This window comes from Barbus barbus (genome assembly GCF_936440315.1).
Source record: "Barbus barbus genome assembly, chromosome: 1".
Classification (NCBI taxonomy): domain Eukaryota; kingdom Metazoa; phylum Chordata; class Actinopteri; order Cypriniformes; family Cyprinidae; genus Barbus; species Barbus barbus.
This window is the reverse complement of record NC_136729.1, coordinates 22,374,937-22,397,910: the sequence shown is the minus strand read 5'-3', so window position 1 is coordinate 22,397,910 and position 22,974 is coordinate 22,374,937. Positions and strand designations below refer to the sequence as shown.

The following is a 22,974-nucleotide window of genomic DNA, read 5'->3' as shown; positions in this document are numbered from 1 at the left end:
AATAATCGTGATTTCAATCATGACCAAAATAATCGTGATTATGATTTTTTCCATAATCGAGCAGCCCTACATTGCATTATTACATGTAATTTTACTGTAAAATACTATCATATTAATAGCTTTTGCAACAAAAACTATGAATTACTTTAGAATTTACTGTGGAAAAACAGTAAAAGGACATTCCCAGAAGTATTTTTGTGATGTGTGTTACACTGATGGTGTTTTATCTATGTGTATACAGCATGACCCTGTGCACCATCTACACCAACATGAGTATTAGTCTTAATTAATGAACAGGCCACTTATTATGAACTCTGATTCATCTGTGGTTTTCTGTTGTACCAACTGTTTGATCATGGAGGTTATCAGTACGTTATTTTAAGGTAAAAAGCAGACTGTGGTAGTTCAAGTAGATAAGGTAAATTAAAATTATATCACTTAATAAAAAACTGGTTATAAGTTGAAAAAAAAATTCAGCTAATACGAATTTAGGTCAACCAATTACCAAGCTATGCTTAATTTTGTTCAGTCTGTGGTGTAAAAAGTTCATATAAGCAATTAAAGAAAAAACACTTAAGCAAAACAATGTCAGGTCAAAGTGTCAGAATAATTTTTGGTCCCACATTTGCATCAGTTTTATGGGTAGTCCACCGTATGAAGAATTTTTGGTATAATATATGACAGTTCACCTTATTTTGCTATCCTAAATGGGATGCGTCCCATTCAGTAATCGCCCTGTTCCAGCATAGGCATTATCAAGTGTGGAAAAAAAAAAAAAAAAAAACACGTCTTGAAGCACTCATTGCATGGTGAAGTTAGAATGCCTCTATAATTCAGATAATGTCAGATAAATGTAGTAATCTTAGCTCAAGGGGGAATATTATTAATTAATCATAACTCTTTATAATTAATTATAATATTTGGATAAGTTAATAGAATTAGCTTGATAAAGCAGAATTTACAGTACGATCAATTGACCAGGTCGACTAGTGAACGCTCAGTATTATTTATAAATTCAAATAAATCTTAATTTCCAGGGTAAGAGAGATACCCTTTTTTAAGGTACAGTACTACTCAGAGCATGTAACAAGATTGAAATCGTTAAATTAACTTCATTGCAAGCAGGGAATCAGAAACAAATACTCATATGTATTGTGCACAAAGTTTTTTTTTAACTAAATCACAAAAACATAACTACACTAAACAAACACATACATATACACACACACAAACACACACACACATCACACACACATGGTACATGGGAAGGATAAGTGAGACTGGATGAATGAAACCGGACAGAAACAGGGGAAATTAGGTTGAGTTGACCATCTGAAAGAACCATCAGTCTCTAATTCAAAGCAAAGTATACGATAGCTTACAACAAACCTCTGAGTGGTGCAGGGAACGATACTTGCATTTGGATACTTGCAACGAGAACGAGTCCCGTGAAGCTTCTGAAGAAGGTCTGGATGGTTCCTTTCGATGGCTGAAGTTGCAATCTCTTGAAACTCTGACGTCGTTCTTGACTCTGTTGGGGTTGAGAGAGTCCTCTCTCCTAAGTAAGCACATGGCTGGGTGTAAAATGGGGTCTGTTGGCCCTGTGGGCCGCAGTGGAACTGCAGGCCGCAATCCATAGATGTAGATGTAGAGACTGCCGAGGGCAGGGAGAGAGAAATGTCTGAGCGAAGGCCTTTCCATGATGGTGAATTCCAAAGTTGAGTGAAGATGAACTATTAAACTCCAATGGTCAGAAGCCATCTACCCAGGCTGGGGAGACCGCACATGGCTCTATGTTGGGGCCAGCCATGTGCGCCCACACCGACTCCAACCACACAGGCAGCAATCGGAAGATTTTGCAGAAGAGAAAAGCGGACCTGTGCATGAGCCCTTTAAAGTCAGGGAAGAGATACACCTTTCAGGATGGGCTTGACCAATGAGAAAGGCTGAATTTCCAAGCGGGAGGCTGGAAATATTGGGGGGGGTTTAGGACCCTTTGTCTGAGAGTATGGTTCGAAAGGCTCTGGCAATCTATACTTTGATTAAATTACCCCCCCCCCCCCCCCCCCCCCCCGGCATTCTATGAGGAGGTGGTGTACACCAAAGTGTGCGTCATCAAATGAGCATTAATTTGGTAGGAGACACGATATAGGTGGGGTTACATTAACTAGTACTTCACTCACAGTGCATGCATAAAACAAAATACAATGCAAGAGACACTATACAAGATAGTTAAAATCATAAACACAATGTCCTGGGATGCATGTTCATCTGTAGAAAGGTTTGTCTATGAGTGACAAGGAGGAAAGTTTTGTTTGTATGGGCATTGCGTGGGTTTCAGAAGGGTCCGTTCTTAAGGCATGTCACAGCTCACATACTTTTGAGCAATACAACTTATCAGATGGTTGCCCTGGTAACTGAGCCATTTAGGGTGCTCTTTCCGGGGGAAGGATCTTTAGACCCTCACAGATTGTTTGTTGAATGAGAGGGTTCATTAAATATAATGAATAAATGTGTGTCTGATTGGTCCAAACGCTACATAAATATCCCTGATTTTTATTTTTTATCTTTAGTCTGATATAAACCTAAATTAGTTAAATAATCTCAGCACGTGTGTGTGATCGCAAATGTTAAATTGATTTTATACAGCAGTTCAACAGACAAGTTAAGTTAGTGAGTTCCATTTTAGACACATTTAGTCTTTTTTCCTGTTTTGCAAATGAGATAGTTCCAAACAAAGCTGGAGAAGATCTGTCTGTCTCGGAGTACGCTGTGTTTCTTTCATGAATGAATCTCTTTATTTGAACAAATCAAGTGAGTCAATTTTTCAATGATCCATTCATAAAGACATTCAACTTGCTTCGATTCTAATTGAATCAGCCATTTTGAAAGAATCGTTTGATTGAAGGATTCAATGAATCATTCATTAAAACAGACACTTTCCGCCACCTACTGGCAGTTTTAGTGTCATATTTATTTATCCATGACAGGTCTAAACCAGCACTCAGCAAAATATCATCGTTGACAAAAAATCCCCTCAAAAATATTTTATAATGTTTTTGTCAACATCACAAACCCTTAAATAAGGGGTATCATTTAGGTCATTTGGCACACAGACACAGAAATTGTGTGCATGTGTGTGTGTGTTTATGCTGTCCCCACAAGGATAATAAAACTGAATTTTTTGACATTGTGGGGACCGGCCTGCTTATTAAAAATAGTAAATGATGTTTATTTGCAAGTATAAGAATGCAAACAGGTTTTCTGTAAGGGGTAGGTTTAGGGTTTGGGGATAGAAAATATTGTTTGGTCAGTATAAAAGTAATAGAAGTCTATGGAAAGTCCCCACAATTCACAAAAACACACATCTGTGTGTGTGTGTGTGTGTGTTTGGCTTGCTGCGACAGACAGTGTAAAGCCGTGTATTTTGCCTTTAATGCAAATTAACATGTGCAAACAATATACTGGTTCTTGTGAATTTATTTTGATGTTAATTACATTTACTTACAAATCCATCATCATCATGTTGATCTGCGATGTTTCTATAAAACTCTTACGACAAACATGTCTTCTAATATCTTCAGTTGTTGTGTATACCGAGCTGCAGCGGACACATATTAAATAACTTCACTTGGACCCATTGTGCGAGCTGTCTCTTTAATACCGCGTGGTTTATATACATGTTGCTGCTGATTGGGCTGACATTTTTGACACACCCACCAAACAAGAGAAAACGTATCTCAAACCCCGTTGCACACCGTTGCACACCATTTCCAGGAAACATGTCGTTCAATCCGGAAACCGTAGCAAAACGTTGTGAGCCTGAACGTGCCCCTGATTTCATTTATCATGTGAGGAGAGTCGAGCTGACTGACAAATAGAGTGAGGTGAGACAGACAAGACGATGACAGAAGAGTTTCAAAAAATGTAAAAGCGTCTGTTTTAAAAGATATATTTTTGGATTAAAGGAAAACAGCTCATAAACTGTGGTTCATTTAATAAAGCTTATTTTTTGTTAAATAAAAGTGTTTAAAAATTTGGCAAATTTTGTAATCATTTGTAATCACAGGCTCCTCTTCCCCACCATCCCCCTTAAAAATTTTGTACCATTCGACCACTGTATATATATATTTAATTAGGGTTAAAAAAACAGCAGCTTTGGTTGCCAGACATTCACTGTAAAGAATGATAATGAATGTCTGGCAACCACAGCTGCTGTTTTTGTAACCCTAATTAAACAGGGTATTTTTTTTACCATGCACATTCTAAAAAAAAAAAAAGATGTGTAAATCTAATGTCAAATTCAGTATATTCAGGTACATACACAAAGTGTAGAGTGTCAGACTCTGAGATACTTAGCCTCTCTCTCCCGGTCTCCATCTCTCTCTCGCCTAAAGATGACACATTAAGCAGATTAATGAAAGAGCTAAAGCTCATGGAAAACCCATCACACTGTGAAATTACAGCACTCACTAGGGTAAAGTCCCTTTAATTTCTCTTCAGCTTGAGTTACAAGAAACAATATCCCCCTCCCACCGCCCTTATTTCAGGTATGTGAAAAAGAGGAATTTAAATGTTAATGCTTTTAATTTCATTGTGTCATGTGTCATAATACCAGCTGCAGTGCGAAGGAGGAAACGTTATTTCTTAGGAAAATATTAGACTGGGGGAAATTTTCCGTCAACACTCGACAGCTCTACTTCCACTGCAGGTGCCAACATGGAGCTTGGCCTCGGCAAAGGAACACTTTTGTCAGACGGATTCATGGAGATTGCAACCGACTGGATCAAATGTGGGTACAACTGCCTGTGACAAAGCTGTGGCTTCACTGCCTAAACTTAAAATGAAAATGAAGCCAGATGCCCACACTAACATATCGTTACCAACAAATGTACAACAAATGCACTTTACATGCACAGACATTATCTTTGCTTAGCCAGCATGAGTCTATCGATGCCGTTGAGATTGCGAGAATGAGATTTGCATTGGAAATGTGATGGAAATGAGGCAGTGGCAACAGTGAGTGTAACAGTGAGTGACAACACGTACTGTAAAGCGCCTGTATACAATCACACACAGATAGTGAGGCTAGCCTGAGATATACAACCTGTGATTTGAAAAAAAATGATGGAGAGAAAGAGTGACTTTTGTGAGAGGTGCCACTTTTCTTTCTTTTTCTAGCTTGATGGTATCTTTCAAATGATCATGGGGACAGGTGTTTACATACACACTCCTTCAGCCATCACCAGAGCCTGACAGCAGCTTTAACCTGGAGCATATCAGCAGGATATGAGCACCTGTGGTATATCACCCTGCAAAAGCAACCCTAATCCCATCTCAATGCTCAGCGCCCCCTGTGCTCCTCAACCTCCGGTCAGCACTGAGCCGGTCGCTCTGTTAACACCAAGCATTGATACATAAACATACCGGATCCACTGGAGGAATCATTCAGTCAGATTATAATATTGCGAGCGTATGTGTATGAACATGTAGCCTCTGGCGTAACAGACTTAAGCTTTAAGTGTTTGGGTTGTGGAAAATCCCAAAGCAGTTGAGGAAGGGCTGTAGGGAGCTAATCATGTTTTATGTAAATGCAGCAGCTGCACACCTGCCGCTGAAACTAATCATTTTATTTGAACATACAGAGGCATGCATGCTAAATTAATCGACTTTGTTTTAAAACAATAAATGGTTTGACATGGAAATGACTGTTTAGTGATTCCAGAAAATTATGGCTCATGGCATGAGCTAACAATCCATGGAAATGTAAAGGTTATCCTCAAGCGTATACTCACATCTCCTGCTAATAGAGCTCCATTGGCATCAGTCATGTTCATGTAGTTGTTGTTATTCCCAAACTGCAAAAGAAAAAAAAAAGAATACATTAGTTATTTCAGTTGTCACCTCCTCTGTGTTTATAATTTACTGTAGTCTTAATGTGCAGTCACCATATAAGAATAACATGTTTGCTAAGCACAAAATAGTAGGGCAGGGAGTTGATTCTGAGGCAAACAATTCAAATCAATTCTTTGATTCTGAGGAGTCTGGATTGGAGACTCAATTTCAAAGCTTATATGAGTTTCACTCTGGGCAGTTTTGTAAGTCTTGTAAATTATTAATTCAACAGAATCATTCAAAATCTCAGATTCAGTCATTTTAATGAGCCAGGTACTAACTATTTTTTAAATGATTTGTTTATCTTCACTTAGAAAAGTCTGTGTTGCTTTGGTAAATAGTGCTAAATATATATATATATATATATTAAATGAATATAATCAAACGAAATGATTAAAAGTGCCTGGTTTATTTTAACAATTAGATGTTGACTTTATTTTACTTCTTGCATGAGATATTTTAAATCTAATTGGATGTTTGGTTGAAATAATAATTTAAAAAAGTCACAATGAAAACAGAGAATACAGATTTAAAAGTATGATAAGAATTACTAAACTTAGAATTTCAGAATTGATTCCAAAATTCTGGAATCAAACATTTTACTGATGTACCTGCACATAAATTTGGAAAGTGGTACCCAAACGGTTCATTGATTAGTTCAAACCTCATGTAAATGGGTAATAATGACACATGAAGTATCCCAGTAGCTAATTCGCCTCACACCATCTTGTACTATAATGCAGCAGTGGGAAAGCTAGGTGTGGCTTGCTGTCTGTCATGCAGAGACTAACTTTACATTACAAGAGTGGGGGAGAGTCACACAGTCGTCTTATTAAACTGAAATGCACACACAGGCTGATGAAAGATCACAGTTTATTGCAGTAGGTGCACACAGAGCAGCTTTCAAAACAACACTCACACACAAAGACAACAGAAAAGGTCTGATAATGTGAAAAAAATACAAAATTAGCATTAAAACTGAGGGTACAGTATATTCAGGTCATTTTTTTAACATGTGAAAATATGATTGTGTGGTGGTGGTGTTTGTTGTACAGTATATCCATGTAGTTTTCTACAGATTTCTTTCTAAATTGAGCTCTTTTCTTTATTCTGATCCTTTATTCTATCTGTAACCCCTCTAAATCAAACGTGATGGCAAATTGTTGAAATGGCAGGCATCCTATCTTTTCTTCTGAGACACAAACACACTGACAGGTAGGAACAATGGAAAAGCAAAATGAGGAATTATGGGTTAGCAGCTGGAGGGCCAGCACAGAGGGCCCTCTATAACCAGACAAATCATGCATACACACACACAGACACACACACATGTGAGGACCATGCGCACACACACAAACATCAACCACAACAGCCTCAAGGCCCTGATTCAACGGTGCCTCCAACAGCAAGCTTTTGTCTGTTTAAAACAAAGTGATTCCTTCAGATGTTACACAACCAGAAGAGTTGGAATAAGAGGAAAAGAGGGCTTTCTTATCTTATTGTCGAGGGCAAACAATTGCAGGAACAAATTAAGATCAGAGCAAAATGAGAAGAGCATTAATTTATTTTTCCCTTGCTTTGTTCTCTCTCTCCCCCTCATCTTTTTGTCTGAGTGGTTAGTATGCGAATGTAATTACAGAAGGAACTGTAGCTAATCAACTGAGAATGGTATCCATTAATTAGTCTATGCCCTGGAGAGAGAGTGAGCGAGAGAAAGAGTGGGGGGACAGAAAAAGAATCAGCTGATATGTTAAAAGTCTAACCAGCAAATATACACGTGTACCCGTGCACAACGCAAACACACACGCGGGCCTCGCAGCAGCTGCAAGACTTGAAGAGCAGGTGTTTTGGGCTGAGGAGTCCTTTTGGAGCTCTCACCTGGTGCATCTGCATTAAAGAGGAACATCATGCTGTCTCGCACAATACAGCACCATCATGTCATAATGTCTCTCTGAAAAATGTCCTTTTTTTCTATACAGTGTTTGTCATGCTGTTTTTTTGTTGATATTAAACGTTCTTCTGATCACATCAGTGAGAGTCTGCTGTCAGTGGTCCTTAGGTCACATGCAGTCCTAGTCATTTAAATACAGGATGGTGAATTGGTGTAGTGTGAGAAAAGCAAATTCTGCTTGTCTCTGTGGAGGAAAATGAGTTTTTGGAGCAACCAATGGGGAGAGAGACATGTAGAGAAGTCTTTGATTAAACATCTCATTAAAAAGAAAAGACTTAGCCTACCCCTCACCCCACACTCCGAAAATAAAGAATAGGAATACAACATGAAAATTTACAACTAGAAAGTAATACAACAAAACAATATAACTGCAGCACTTTTTAGAGTCAAAATGGACTTGCCTGCTATTTTTCTGAAAGATTCATGAATGTACGGAGCCCCTTAGAGCTCATGGTGGTGGAAAGATTTCGGGGTGGGTGAAAAAAATTTGGGGTGGGAGGAAAAAATATTTTTCAAATCTTTTGCGTTCTCTCGCAAAACGTTTGCGTTCCCTCGCAAAACTTTGCATTCTCTCGCAAAGATGTTTGCGTTCCCTCGCAAAACTAGAGAACGCAAAGTTTTGCGAGGGAACGCAAACATCTTTGCGAGAGAACGCAAAGTTTTGCAAGGGAACGCAAAAGTTTTGCGAGAGAATGCAAAAGATTTGAAAAATATTTTTTCCTCCCACCCCAAATTTTTTTCACCCACCCCGAAATCTTTCCACCACCATGAGCTCTAAGGGGCTCCGTATGAATGTATGTCATTCTGAAGAAACAAATGTTTCTCCATAATCTTTAAATAAAAAAAATATTTGCTCAATGTTAATTATCACTCTTAAAAAGAGGGATTTCACAGCAATGCCATGGAAGAATCATTCGGGGTTCCCCAAAGAACCTTCCAGTTCTTAAAAGAACCATTTTTTTTCTTAGTGTGTAGAACATTTTATTAATCTAAAGATCGTTTTCCAAAATAAAGATTTTTTGTGCAATGGAAAGGTTCCATGGATGTTAAAGGTTCTTTGTGAAGCCATAGATACCAATACAGAACCTTTATTTTTAAGACTAAATGGTCAAATATCAAAGCAGGCATTGTTTTAAAGGTGCCATAGAATGCATTTGATACAGTATTTTAAATTGTTCTCTGATATCTACACAGAAGGTATGTGGCTTAGGTAAGGGCAAAAAATCTCCAGAAACGATTTTACATGTCCATTTACAACCCTAGGATTTCTCCCTAGAATGAAACGGTCTGTTATTGGCTTATTTGGCAGGGTCATGAATAATAATGAGCTCTGCTCTGATTGGCTGTTTCACAGTACGGCTCATCAGCAAGAAGGAAGCACAGGGAGGAAAATATATATTTAAATACTTTCTCTCGCAGTTATATCGTCGGGTAATTATACTGTATATAAAACGCGGCCATCAGGGAGCCGTTATTAATATGCGAGGCATTGAAACTGCTTTTGAGCGATCCATCGATCGCTTTATAGTTTCACTTTCAAGAGACGCGATCACACAAACTATGTTTACATTATGGAGCAACAGTACTTACCACACATTTCACAAGATCAGATGCTTGTCAGTGGTGCTCAGGATCTGTAAGTCATTCGCCATCATCCTCATCTCTCCTTACTGAGAGTGAAATCGTATGTACTGTAACAGGCTACCGCTAGCAAGGAGCTAACCATGTCCCTTTAGTGGCTCGCGTTATTTGCTTTCTGTGCCTTTCTGAATACAGACACCATCCCATCCCTGCACTTCACACCCCCTGCACGGCCTGGAACATAACATTTATTGTGTTATTTTCGCTGTTGTCTGCGCTTGTTTATTTACAATACCTGCAGAGCTTCTGATGGTTCGGCCGGCTTAGAACAAGGACGGGTTTATGCAAATGTTGGGGGCGTAGTGATCCTGACTGTTGCGTCACAGTCTGTGTTATGTTCTGATTCGCCTGTTTTTCAGTGGTCTTTTTTAATCACGAGATTTACATATGAAGGAGAAAACTATGGTGTTTGAGGCTCACTGTATGTCATTTCCATGTACAGAACTGTTATTATTTAAATATGCCAGGGTAAAGACAGTTTTTCATTCTATGGCACCTTTAACTCACATTGGGTCTCGTTGTATTCTGGTATTGAACATAGTTTTATGATCCAATTTATTCCACCACACACTTTTTCATTATTAAATATCCAGTTTCACTCTGAAATAAGTTACATTACAGAAAATGGGTGGCGAATGGCAATTCATATTGACTTTACCAATGCAATTTGAAAAAGATCACTTTTTGAGAAAGTTAAAAAAAGAAGAAAGACAGAGAAATGAATAGAGTGTGTGAAAGAGAGAGATATCAAATCGGGAGACAGAGAAAGAATAAGGTGGATTCTGAGAAGATGGAAAAAAGTTCATGCCTCATTTCATCATTAATGTGGGTCTACATGATACAAACAACAAGGGGAAAGAAAGAAGTGTGTGTGTGTGTGTGTGTGTGTGTACACTAGCACTGCTCCAGGCTTTAAGTTATTCATTCACACCATCAGCATTCACCCTGTTTTAAATCCCATTACCTCCCTCTCTGCCTCGCATCACTGACACATGCAGATCCACAACTCATGAATATTAATTGAACAAACATTCCTCTCAAATGGATATCACAGAAAGACTGCTTTAAATCACCTCTCACTTGTCAGCTGTACATTTAACAACTGATGCCGATAAACAGAAATACAACGATCCGGAGCTTTTAGGAAACAGAAGCTAGCATGAATGGAAACGGACAGAGGGGGTGTTGTTGTCGCTTTTGGCTCTCTTCAGTGAGAGAGCAGACCCTCTCATGTTCATGGCAGGGTGGGATTGAGCCAGATGCCAAATGAGATTAACCGTGATGGGAGGATGAGACAAACTGAAAGAATGAAAGAGAATGCTGTAAATGGGTCAGATCAGACAATGGAGCCTCTGTAATTAACAAGATGAGAGGAGTAATGCAAATGCTACCTCTGCCTCATTAGTGAACAGTAACGAGCTCAAGACACACGCCCAACTAGTTGACATCAAGTTTTATTTTTAACCATTAAACATTGCATTCTTTATATATCATATATATGCACACTCACCGGCCATTTTATTAGGTACACTTGTTCAATTGCTTGGTAACACAAATTGCTAATCAGCCAATCACATGGCAGCAACATTTAGGCATCTAGATGTGGTGAAGATGACTTGCTGAAGTTCAAACCGAGTATCAGAATGGGAAAGAAAGGGGATTTAAGTGACTTTGAACGTGGAATGGTTGTTGGTGCCAGGCGGCCTGGTCTGAGTATTTCAAAAACTGCTGATCTACTGGGATTTTCACACACAACCATCTCTAGGGTTTACAGAGAATGGTCCGAAAAAGAAAAATCCAGTGAGCGGCAGTTGTGTGGACGAAAATGCCTTGTTGATGTCAGAGGTCAGAGGAGAATGGGCAGATTGGTTAGAGATGATAGAAAGGCAGCAGTAACACAAATAACCACTTGTTACAACCAAGGTATGCAGAATATCATCTCTGAACGCACAACACGTCGAACCCTGAAGCAGATGGGCTACAGCAGCAGAAGACCACACCGGGCGCCTCTCCTGTCAGCTAAGAACAGGAAACGGAGGCTACAATTTGCACAGGCTCACCAAAATTGGACAATAGAAGATTGGAAAAACGTTGCCTGGTCTGATGAGTCTTGATTTCTGCTGCAACCTTCAGATGGTAGGGTCAGAATTTGGTGTAAAGAACATGAAAGCATGGATCCATCCTGCCTTGTCTCAACGGTTCAGGCTGGTGGTGGTGGTGGTGTAATGGTGTGGGGGATATTTTCTTGGCACACTTTGGGCCCCTTAGTACCAATTGAGCATTGTTTAAATGCCACAGCCTACCTGAGTATTGTTGCTGACCATGTCCATCCCTTTATAACTAGAGTGTACCCATCTTCTGATGACTACTTCCAGCAGGATAATGCACTATGTCTGGTTTCTTGAACATGACAATGAGTTCACTTTACTCAAATGGCCTCCACAGTCACCAGATCTCAATCCAATAGAGCACCTTTGGGATGTGGTGGAACGGGAGATTCGCATCATGGATGTGCAGCCGACAAATCTGCAGCAACTGCGTGATGCTATCATGTCAATATGGACCATTCTCTGAGGAATGTTTCCAACACCTTGTTGAATCTATGCCACGAAGAATTAAGGCAGTTCTGAAGGCAAACGGGGGTCTGACCCCCTTTTGAGGAGAGGAGATTGATCAGATTGATTTCTCCTCTCGAAACTGTTTCTCAAGCGCGTTCTCTCATCACCGCTGCGCGTGAATATGACGAATCACAACACCACGGAGACCCGAGGAAAAACGGGGATTAAAGTCCAAAACCTGACTTGAAATAACCTAACAAATCAATCGAGGATAAAGTGGTTCCATAAACGACAAATTAAATTCACACAATCTCACTAATTTGTGCACGATTATTCTTAAGAAGCCCTTAATGTCGATCATGGATCCACCATGGCAAACAGCGAATATATCTGTGCTATTTAATGCATTTGAGACGTTGTGTTTTCCACAGTGCATAACTGACATGTCACAGGTATATTTTTTAGGTAAATGTTAGAAAGTCATGCAAACATATCTATTTTACTGTCAGGAGTGGGCGAGGCACACGAGAGCAAAGAGCTCTGCTGCGCACATGCGCACTAAACAGACGGAGCGCAATCGAATAGGAGCGCAATAATTCTGAGTAAAATATACATTTTGCTAAAATATTTGTTGTTGGACATTAAATGTGTCTTTTGTGGAATAAACCTACATATAAGTGTATTTGTGTGATAGCAGTAACTGTAATGGGACTATTGTAATGGGTAAATCAAATGTAAGCTAGAACACTACTAATTAGAATCAGAATCAGAATCAGAATTAGCTTTATTGGCCAAGTATGTTTACACATACAAGGAATTTGTTGTAGTGACAGAAGCTCCACAGTGCAACAGAAAGACAGCAACAGGACAGGACACAGATAATTAAATAATAATATACATATATCCAAATAGGCAATGTACAAAACAGCAAAAACACAATACATAATATAGACAGCTATGTATGTACAGGTCAAGTATGTGCAAATTAGAAATGAGAAAATAAAAATAAAATAAGTGAGCGTGGTGAATGGATAATATATTATAGTTGTGTGTTCCACGTTTATCGTTGAGTGTTCATGAGATGGATTGCCTGAGGGAAGAAACTATTGCTGTGTCTGGTCGTTCTGGTGCTCAGAGCTCTGTAACATCGACCAGACGGTAACAGTTCAAAGAGGAAGTGTGCTGGGTGTGAGGGGTCCAGAGTGATTTTACCAGCCCTTTTGCTCACTCTGGATAAGTACAGCTCTTGGCGAGTGGGGAGGGTTGTACCAATGATTCGCTCAGCAGTCCGGACTACTCTCTGTAGTCTTCTGAGGTCAGATTTGGTAGCTGAGCTGAACCAGACAGTTATTGAAGTGCAGAGGATGGATTCAATGATGGTGGAGTAGAACTGTTTCAGCAGCTCCTGTGGCAGGTTGAACTTCCTCAGCTGGCGAAGAAAGTACAACCCTTCCCTGGGCCTTTCTAACAATGGAGTGTATGTGAATATCCCACTTCAGGTCCTGGGAGATGGTGGTGCCCAGGAATCCGAATGACTCCACTGCAGTCACAGTACTGTTCATGATGGTAAGTGGGGGGAGAGCAGGGTTTTTTTCTTGAAGTCCACTATCATCTCCACAGTTTTGAGCATGTTAAGCTCCAGGTTGTCAAGACTGCACCAGACAGCCAGCTCCTTAACCTCCTGTCTGTAAGCAGACTCGTCACCGTCCTGGATGAGGCCGATCAGTGTGGTGTCGTCTGCGAACTTCAGGAGCTTGACAGAGGGGTCTTTAGATGTGCAGTCGTTGGTGTAGAGGGAGAAGAGCAGTGGGGAGAGTACGCAGCGCTGAGGAGCTCCAGTGCTGATGGTACGAGTGCTGGATGTGAATTTACCAAGCTTTACTAACTGCTGTCTGTCTGTCAGGAAGCTGTTGATCCACTGGCAGACGGAGGTGGGGACGGAGAGCTGGGTTAGTTTATTCTGAAGGGTTTCCGTGACGATGGTGTTAAAAGTGGAGCTGAAGTCCATAAACAGGATCCTCACGTAAGTCCCTGGTCTGTCCAGACGCTGCAGAATGAAGTGCAGTCCCATGTTGACTGCATCATCCACAGACCTGTTTGCTCTGTAGGCAAACTGCAGGGGGTCCAGTAAGGGTCCGGTGATGTCCTTCAGATAAGCCAAAACCAATTTTTCAAATGATTTCATGGCTACAGACATTAGGGCCACAGGTCTGTAGTCATTAAGTCCAGTAATTTTGGGTTTCTTTGGGACGGGGATGATGGTGGAGCGTTTGAAGCATGAGGGGACTTCACACAGCTCCAGTGATCTGTTGAAGCTCTGTGTGAAGATGGGGGCCAGCTGGTCAGCACAGATTTTAGGCAGGCTGGTGACAAACCGTCTGGGCCTGGTGCTTTACTTCTTTTGTTCTTCCTGAAGACCTGGCACACATCTTCTTTGCTCATTTGAATTGTAGGTGTGGGGGAGAGGAGGGTTGCTGGAGGTGTTAATGGTTGTGTGGAGAGGTGTTCAGGGCGGGTGTGGGGTGGTTTTCAAAACGACAATAAAACTCGTTCAAGTCGTCTGCCAGTTGTTGATTCTCCAGAGTGCTGGGGGAAAAATTATAAACTCAAATTATAAGAAAAATTATAAGCTCAAATGAGTTAATGTGTGTTTCTTATAGCAGTTAAAACAGTGATTTTCTTTATTATTTACTTTCATTTTTAATTCAGTTATTTTAACTTTTAATTATTAGTTAGTCATTTATTTTAATGCTTTAAAGAGCAATTTTAGATTTAATGTTCTGCTATCTGTTCTGCAAACTATAAAAGGTACAGCTGTCATTAAACAAGGTTACCATTGTTACCAGGTTAGTTTCTAGGGCTGGACCAGAATATTCGATTATTCGAATATTCGTTCGGTGGGTTGGCATTCGATTTTCAATTTTGAGAATCGAATATTCTTTTTTATTTTTTTCCGAACACCTGGCATCCCCCGCAAAACGGTTCTCATTCGCGCTTGAATATGAATCGTCCATGAGTGAATGTCATGATTCAGTTTTTCTGGAAGAGAAGACAAAAATGCAGAAGACCTCAGCTGTGTGGAAGCACTTTAAATTGAGTGAGGCCAAGACAAAGGCAGTGTGCCAAATATGCAATTTGAAACTGGCCTAAGTTACCACAACAGCATATCAAGTTTGAAAAATCACCGGAGTTCTGTAAGTAGTAGGCCTACGCCTATTATAGAAGCCTATATTGTTGGTGTATTGTTGGGGCCCCGCAAACCCCAGCTACAGCCCTGCATACACCAAAATAATCTTTCATAAAGTTCGGAAGGGTTGAAGTGAATTACAACAACAATATATATATATATATATATATATATATATATGTATATATATATATATATATATATATATATATATGTATATGTAAATATAATATATGTATATATATAATATATGTAAATATATGTCTATGTAAATACTTCATAAACAGACTTTAAATATTAACTGATGGTTGTCACTTTAAGTTAAGTTAATCGATTTGCTATGGATTCTGCAGACTGGCTCTGATCTTTGGCAACTAGCATCAACTTCGGGGCAAAAATTGTGTAGTGTTTTCCAGCCTTAAGAGACTATAGATAAATTGACATCCATTTAAAAAGAGGTTTCATAACGAGGCTAGATTCTGTGTTCATCTCCATGAATCAAATGTTTACTTGGTTTGTTTTATTTGATTGAATGTGTTACTAAGCTGAACGTGGACTAGTCTAGATGCTGCAATGTGCTTAAATGACACTTCACTCTGAATATATAACTGATCGACTTGAATGCCTTGTTGCTTGAATTTAGTGTTCTGTTTTTTTGTGATTGACTTTGTACCTTCAAAAATATATATTTTTACAATTATCCTTAAAATAAGCAATATTCTTTTTATAAAATGTGATGTGAGCTTACTGGGAACAGGGGTGTGCTTAAAGGATACAAAAATGTACCCATTAAGCACAGCCAGACTTTTTGAATTTAATGATATTAATTGAAATGCTTTTGTCATTTAAAATAAAATAAAATATTTTTGTGTGAGAGATTAATATTTTATATTAACATAACTTCTTGTGCACTAAAAATGTCTCAATGTAGATTTTGGTGAGCTTAATAGGTACGTTTACCCTAAAGTTTTAGATTTTTTTCTCATTTTTTTTTTTTTTTTTAGCATTACATTTTATTCACTTGTTTTGGTAAATAAGTAGTTTTACATTTCAAAAACTAAACTGACTAAAAACGGTCCTATCAGACAATCTTTTATGAATTTCGCCATTGTTACATGCACAAAAATGCAAGGCTTCACTTTTATGAAGCTCCTGACTGATTTTGGACACCAGCATCCATACATCCATACTGAGCCAGGTTTCATAACCTGAGTGTTTGTATATTCTTATGCAAGTGTTTCCAGAGGGAAATAAGATATTATTACAACAGAGTGAATTCAATCACCCCGGGGGAAAAAACAATATTACAGAACTAAGACCCGACACAACCCAAACACAATCCACTTGAGAAGAATGTGACCATGACCAACAGCCTGTTTGAAGAATTACTGAGGTCACATGGCCATTATCTACGAATGGGAGAGTTGGATAAGAATACTGGAGTGTAACGCATATTCAAGTTTACTTTATTATAAAAATATAACACTTTGAGAAAGGAATTTCCCTTGGTATTTTAAAGGAGACAGTAAATCTCAGCCTCTAAGATGGCGTGAATAACACACAATATAAGCAGCACACAAACATAAAATGGCAAAAGTACACACAGTTCAGGGAGGTAAATTTGTAAACTGACATCTTTGTCCAGCAGGCCCACACAAAGAGCCTAAAGCAGGGCTGTTCTGATCCGCAGGAGAAATCGATCACTAAAAGTCAGTTTAAAGCTAAAATCATTACATGAAAGCACTGCACACAGAGAGAATACAATCACTGACAGAGACTCTCTTTAGACAGTCACCTCTTCCTCTCAATCTCTCTCTTTCATGCTCTCGCGCTCTCTCTCTCCCTCACTTTCCTTCTCTCTTCTGTGCTTTTTTGTCCTGTTATTGCATTCTGCTATACCCCTGTTTCTTTAAAAACAAGCACATCTGGGTGTATAAAGGGGCATTTATAAATCAAAACTGTATTACTTGATATTTATGGCTGTAGAAGCTGGCCTTTTACAAACATATCAGTAAGAGAGATAAAGAGAAAATCTGGACTAGTGTACCATTGCCAAAAGAGCTACAAGTGGCAACAGTGAAATCTGAGAGCTACTTGAGATTTTTCCCACTAGATGATAGATATGAAATGGATCCATATATAAGTCCTTGATTTTCTTTCCAATGAGCTTTCAGTGTGACTGGCATTATGCCACTGTAATACATAAAGAGGGATGGTTGAATGCAAATTAAAAGGAGTAAATTTGACATTGAAAAATATTGGTTGACTATAATAACCTTAGCATGTATTACAAAACACTCAAATTAGTAGTAGTGGTAGTAGTAATAATTATTATTATTAGAATAAAAGCAATGATAATGCAACATGTCCTATTCGGACACACATCTTTATGGAAAAACATGCCGTACAACATAAGATGTCACACAAGAACACACTAGATTGTCACCTCCCGCCACCCCAGAAACTGTTTCTGCTGTGTAATAGAGCCGGACCTACCATGGGGGTTGTCATTAATCTGAGGTATTTAGACAAGACAAAAGGTCCTGTTTTGTCTTGTCTAAATACCTCCGATTAATGACAACCTCTGTAACGTTCTGCGCTGGAGTTATAGGTCAGCTATTCTATTTCAGTCCTTACAGAAAACCTTTAAAGAAAGCCCTGACTAGCTGAAGCTTCATCTTTGATCTCAATTGGTACAGCACTGGCTCTGTGCCACAGTAAAGCTTACACCCTGGATATAGCTTCAGAGATTCCCACAATAGAACAGAACATCCAGTTACACACTCACACACACAACACCCCCACATATGGAAGTGAACACAGTTTATGTGTATGCTGACTTGCACCTAATTTCAATTAGGGTTTTGGAATGTATCAACAAGCCCTGTATAATAAAACAAAATTATGCAATAAAAAGTGTACCCTATAAAAATGTTAAATGCATTTTCATATCACCAAGAAACTCTGCGAAACTTCCAAATCAGCATTTTCTACTGTATTCATCATTTCCATGACTAATTTCTCAAAATGTGTTTGTTTAGCCGCTACATACTGTACATTTCCTTTATTGCTGTTTGGATACATCTGCAGTGGGCGCTCTGCCTGCCAGTTGTTCAGTCTTTGTAAGTCTGTGAAACACAAACTGTTAAGAGCCGGCTCATACATCAGCTTATTATTCTAGCGAATACTCCACCATATTAAACAAATGGATCAGACTACAGCTGCAGAGAGAAGCCCGCATGAGGGGCCAGAGGTTATTGTCTAATTTAAATCTTGGCTGTATTCCCGGGCCAGTGCCACATTCCAATTTGTGGCTGTGTAGCCTGGCGCCACTGACAGGAGTCCTTCTGAAAACACAATTATGGCCGATCTCCAGAAATGTGTCGAGAAACAAAGCAATCAACAGGTTGTGGAAGATTAACAACATGGTTGATATAAATTAGCCTGAATAATGAAAACGGTTTATAGGTTTTGTGCCACACAGACCGTTTACACCTATTGTGTGTTAACACACAGCTGTATGGAAAGAGAGGTCTTGCTCATATATGAAAGACAAACAGTATTCCAGGCTAAATAATAGACGAAATATGAAAAACAAACCAGTAGAGGCATTCAAATGAATCGATAGGCATCCCATATGTTTACACCTGAACTGTCATCTTTCACATTGCATTTTCAAAGGAGGGCTAAGATTACGATGGCAGTGCTACAGAAATTACAATGCCTAATCTTCTCTATTCACTTCTGGTCATTATGGAGACATTTTGAGAGCCCAGGAACAAAGCACTAAGGATTTGCACATATATGCCCTAAAATCATTCCACTCTTGAAAATAGGGTGAAAGCACAGAGATCAAAGAGAAACTGAAATAAAACCGTGAATTACTGAAACTGTGCCACATCGTTAAAAGGGTTTCATGCGGTGTGGATGGAGAGAACTTATCTTCAGCAACAAAGAAGTTTTTGAGAGAACAGAAGAGACTGGAAATCAACCTGTGAGTGATTCTGGCACTACAACAACAACAAACAAGAAACTGAATCGGAGGAATCAATGTACACGTCAATCACACAATGCACACAACAGAAATTTTACCTCAACATAACTTTTTAAATGCACCCTATGATAAAATCATATAATAAATATAATTATTTCAACCATATAGCTTAAAATAAGTAATAAAGTAGCTGACAAAATGTGTCCATTATGCACTTTCTGTGGTCCAGAAAAATGTACAGTCTTTCACCGCAAGGACATCATGCAATTTTGCGGTGAAAAGTCTGAAAAGGGGGTCAATAACCGATCCTATATTTGAGTCTTGACCTCTGTTAAAGGCCAAATGGGAGAAGTGCTATACTAAAATAACAGATTGGCCAAAGCAGACGAAACATTCCACAGGCCGACCATCATCCACAGCACATGTGGACACTGCCCACCTCCATCTGTCTTCATTAGGTCAGTGTTTGACCCATTTCTCTGCATCTGAAGAGGTCTTCTGGGACCTTCTGTGTACTCCTAACACTGTTAGCGTGGATATTTTGAAAGCAGTAACCTCAAAACAGCACAGCCAGCCAATTTACAGCAACAGCAGGTCCGGTGAAGACAATGGCAAGTGGCTAATCTGAGCCTAAGAGAAAAGAGATAGAGGAAAGGTCTGACATGGAATGCATCTGAGGATGGTGGGAAACGAGAGATAGACTTTTTCCATACTTTCTCTTAGGTGATGAAGACTGATAAAAAAACATGATGGGAACAAATTCATTAATTTACACAGAAGAGATCAGCGATAGTTTTCTGGCTAGTCCCAAACCCAGGACAGATCATGACTAGTCAATCACAAGACTCATTATGACTATTAGTTCTGAACTAATAGAAGCAATAAAAAAACTGTCCCAAAAGAAACCATTTCAAAGAGACTTGGCAAACATGCTTTTTTTCCATTTAGAAGGATAATACAGGATACACTTCTTTGTAAAGTACAAATTTAACTTCCAAGCAGTTTGAGCACAACCACACTTAAAACCTCCAAATTGACCACAGCAAAGATGAAGACAGTTTTATTTTCATTCACGTCTCCCACTCATCCTCAACCATTCCAATTAAAATCAGAGTGACTGATTGAGTATAATCGTAGCCAGAGGCATGACGTTTAAACACTGGCAGACTCGCTGTCAGTGTGGACTTGTCATGTACAACAAAGCATGTTTAAAGCATAATTGAGGCCAGATGGCTGAATCTGGTGCCAAGACAGACAGGCAGTCCATATGCATGTCCACAGAGTATAAGTATGACTGTAATCAAGAATCGCACAAGTGTCTGTCAGACAAGTCTTTTCACTCAGCATGCTATTTTTTTTTAATCCGCAGACAACATTCAGTGCACCTCCAAGGCCTCCTGCGGAAGTGCAACAGAAGCCCTCAACTGGCACTACATGGCAATACACAGTCCTTCACTTCAGCAACATGCTCTCTGTACGTGTTCATGAGAGCACTCCGCTCCTTTCTGTGGCTAAATGATGAAAGTAGTCTTTTTGCGAGGGTTCTACAATGCTGGTGACCGATCAGTCCAGGGGGTTTCAAAGTGGGATCCAGAGACCGCCCTGGGAGTGACCGCTGAAAATTTCAAAGAAAAATTTATATGTATGGTTTAGTCAAAGTTAATTGTAAACTGGATCAAAGTTTTTGCTGAAAAGTGTAAAAGAAACAGTTGAAGTTAATAAAAAAAGATTTAATTGATTTATGAATTAACATTAATAGAGGGTAGAAAAAAAGATACACTTAACAGAAAGTAAATTTTTCGAGATTATAAATTAATACTGTGCTTTGACTTCAGGGCTTCAGTACAGTAACAATACAAAAGTTAATTATTTAATTTAGCCAACAACAGGTTGCCTATATATCATCATGCTGTTTTTCACATATAAATAGCTTTTTGTTCATTAAAAGTTTATTACAAATGAACCCCATAATGAAGTTCTAAAAATAGAAAAACAATTAAAACTGAAAAAAACAAAAACTGATGAAACAGAAGACTTATCAAGTTACACAGTAATTTCCCATCAAGAGTCAAAAAAGAACACTTTATTGGCTTAGCACAAATATGCTGGATGCCAAATATTTTGGTCAGCCAAATCGCTGAATTATGACTGACAGCGAAGCACAACATTAAGCATCGCTTCGTATTACTCCATGACAAGAAAAATATTCTAAACGGCCTTGTAAAATCTGAATAGTCCACATAATCCCATCTGGGTAATTCTGCAGTGAACACTCTGGCATCATTTCAGTAAACTTTTCTGCCAGCAACAGCAATCCCTGCATTAATCTCTCTCATCAAATCGACAGGACCGGCAGAACGTCTGGTGCGGCGCCTCTGCCATCACACTTTATGAATTATATAGAAATAGGATATAACATAGTGCACATGGTCCAAAACATACAGGCAATGCTCTGGGGCCTAATTTATCATTGTTATTCAAGTGCTTGCTCACCTCACACTTAAAACAAAATCCTTCTAGATTCTAATTAAGCTCTAAGGTACCTCCCAAGGGCTCTGCTTTGGCAAAGAAAAACACTTTGATTTATGTAGCACTTTGTCGTTAGCGCTTCAGGCCTGCCTGTTGCGAACACACTAGTGATAAATATGAGCATAGAGCAATTACTCATATTTGTTAATTAACTCCCGCTAACAATGTTTTCCTCCACAATGTAATGAAAACACAGCAGATTGAACACAAATATGCCCATTATTTCATGTCTCCACCTACATGCAATTAAGATGAAAATAATTTGCTGCCACAGATTCCTCGCTGTGAGGGGAAACTTCCACAGCATACCAAATAAAAGCCGTTTACCCAGCACAAGCAGCAATCACATGGAACTGATAGGCTTTAAATGCTGTAATTAGCTCTCAACCTTGTGGCTGTCCGACTGCATCCCACTAATGTGCGAACACATGCACTTGTGAATTACTTCAAATATTGCAGCTCTCCTCTGCAGCCCTTTAGCCTCGGTTAGACGGGGGCCAGGCGCTCTCTAGCTCTCTATCTTAGCAATCCTTTCGAGGAACGCCGTACAAGTATAGATCATATCCTACGGCACCCCTGGATTGGGAACAAAGACGTCTCGCATGCCAAGGCGGTGAAAACCTATAAGACTAAATCAGATCCCTATATGAACACAACACTGCCTGTCATTTACAAGAGTGAGCGGCACATAATGTTTCTATACTGAAGAGACATTGTTTATATACTCAACCCACAAAGATTACACCGATAACAATTCACTCTCTCACTACTGGCACAGAACAGAATGGCTATTGAAACCAGGATACGTCAAGCAGCTCCGACTCCACCCCAATGTTTAATTAGTAGCGATCATGTCCTTCTTTTACACCGCGGTGCTCGGTGAGGATAGCTGAGCTCAGGAGTGCATTGAGCCCATGTGTAAACAGAGCTTTGGAGATTCCAGTCTCCGGGGCTCTGACATGTGACTCAGAGCAGCATGGGGAGATGAATGCTCTCATACAAGCTTTATCAGGGTGAGTGAGAAGGGTAATGATCCTAAAACAATCTACCATTGGGGGGTTTACAGAGTGTAAGGCTCCGGAGCGCACTGTCCAGCGGTCCAAGCGAACAGATGCTAACGTTGCAGCAACAGCTGGTGACCCCTACAGACTGTATGCTCATATAAAACACACAAAGTCATGCACTGAAGCAGAAATTAAGTTTATTAAAGGTGAAGTGT

The 22,974-nt window shown here is 39.4% G+C and overlaps 1 protein-coding gene across 1 annotated transcript in view; it reads right to left on the bottom strand.

Moving 5' to 3' along the window:
- Window positions 1-22,974, bottom strand: part of LOC306876501 (TOX high mobility group box family member 3-like) — a 55,518-nt gene that overhangs the window by 16,246 nt on the left and 16,298 nt on the right. Inside the window, exon 2 of the mRNA XM_079427724.1 lies at window positions 5,796-5,858. Within this exon, the coding sequence (XP_079283850.1) occupies window positions 5,796-5,858 (63 nt within the window). The remainder of the gene's footprint in view (window positions 1-5,795; window positions 5,859-22,974) is intronic.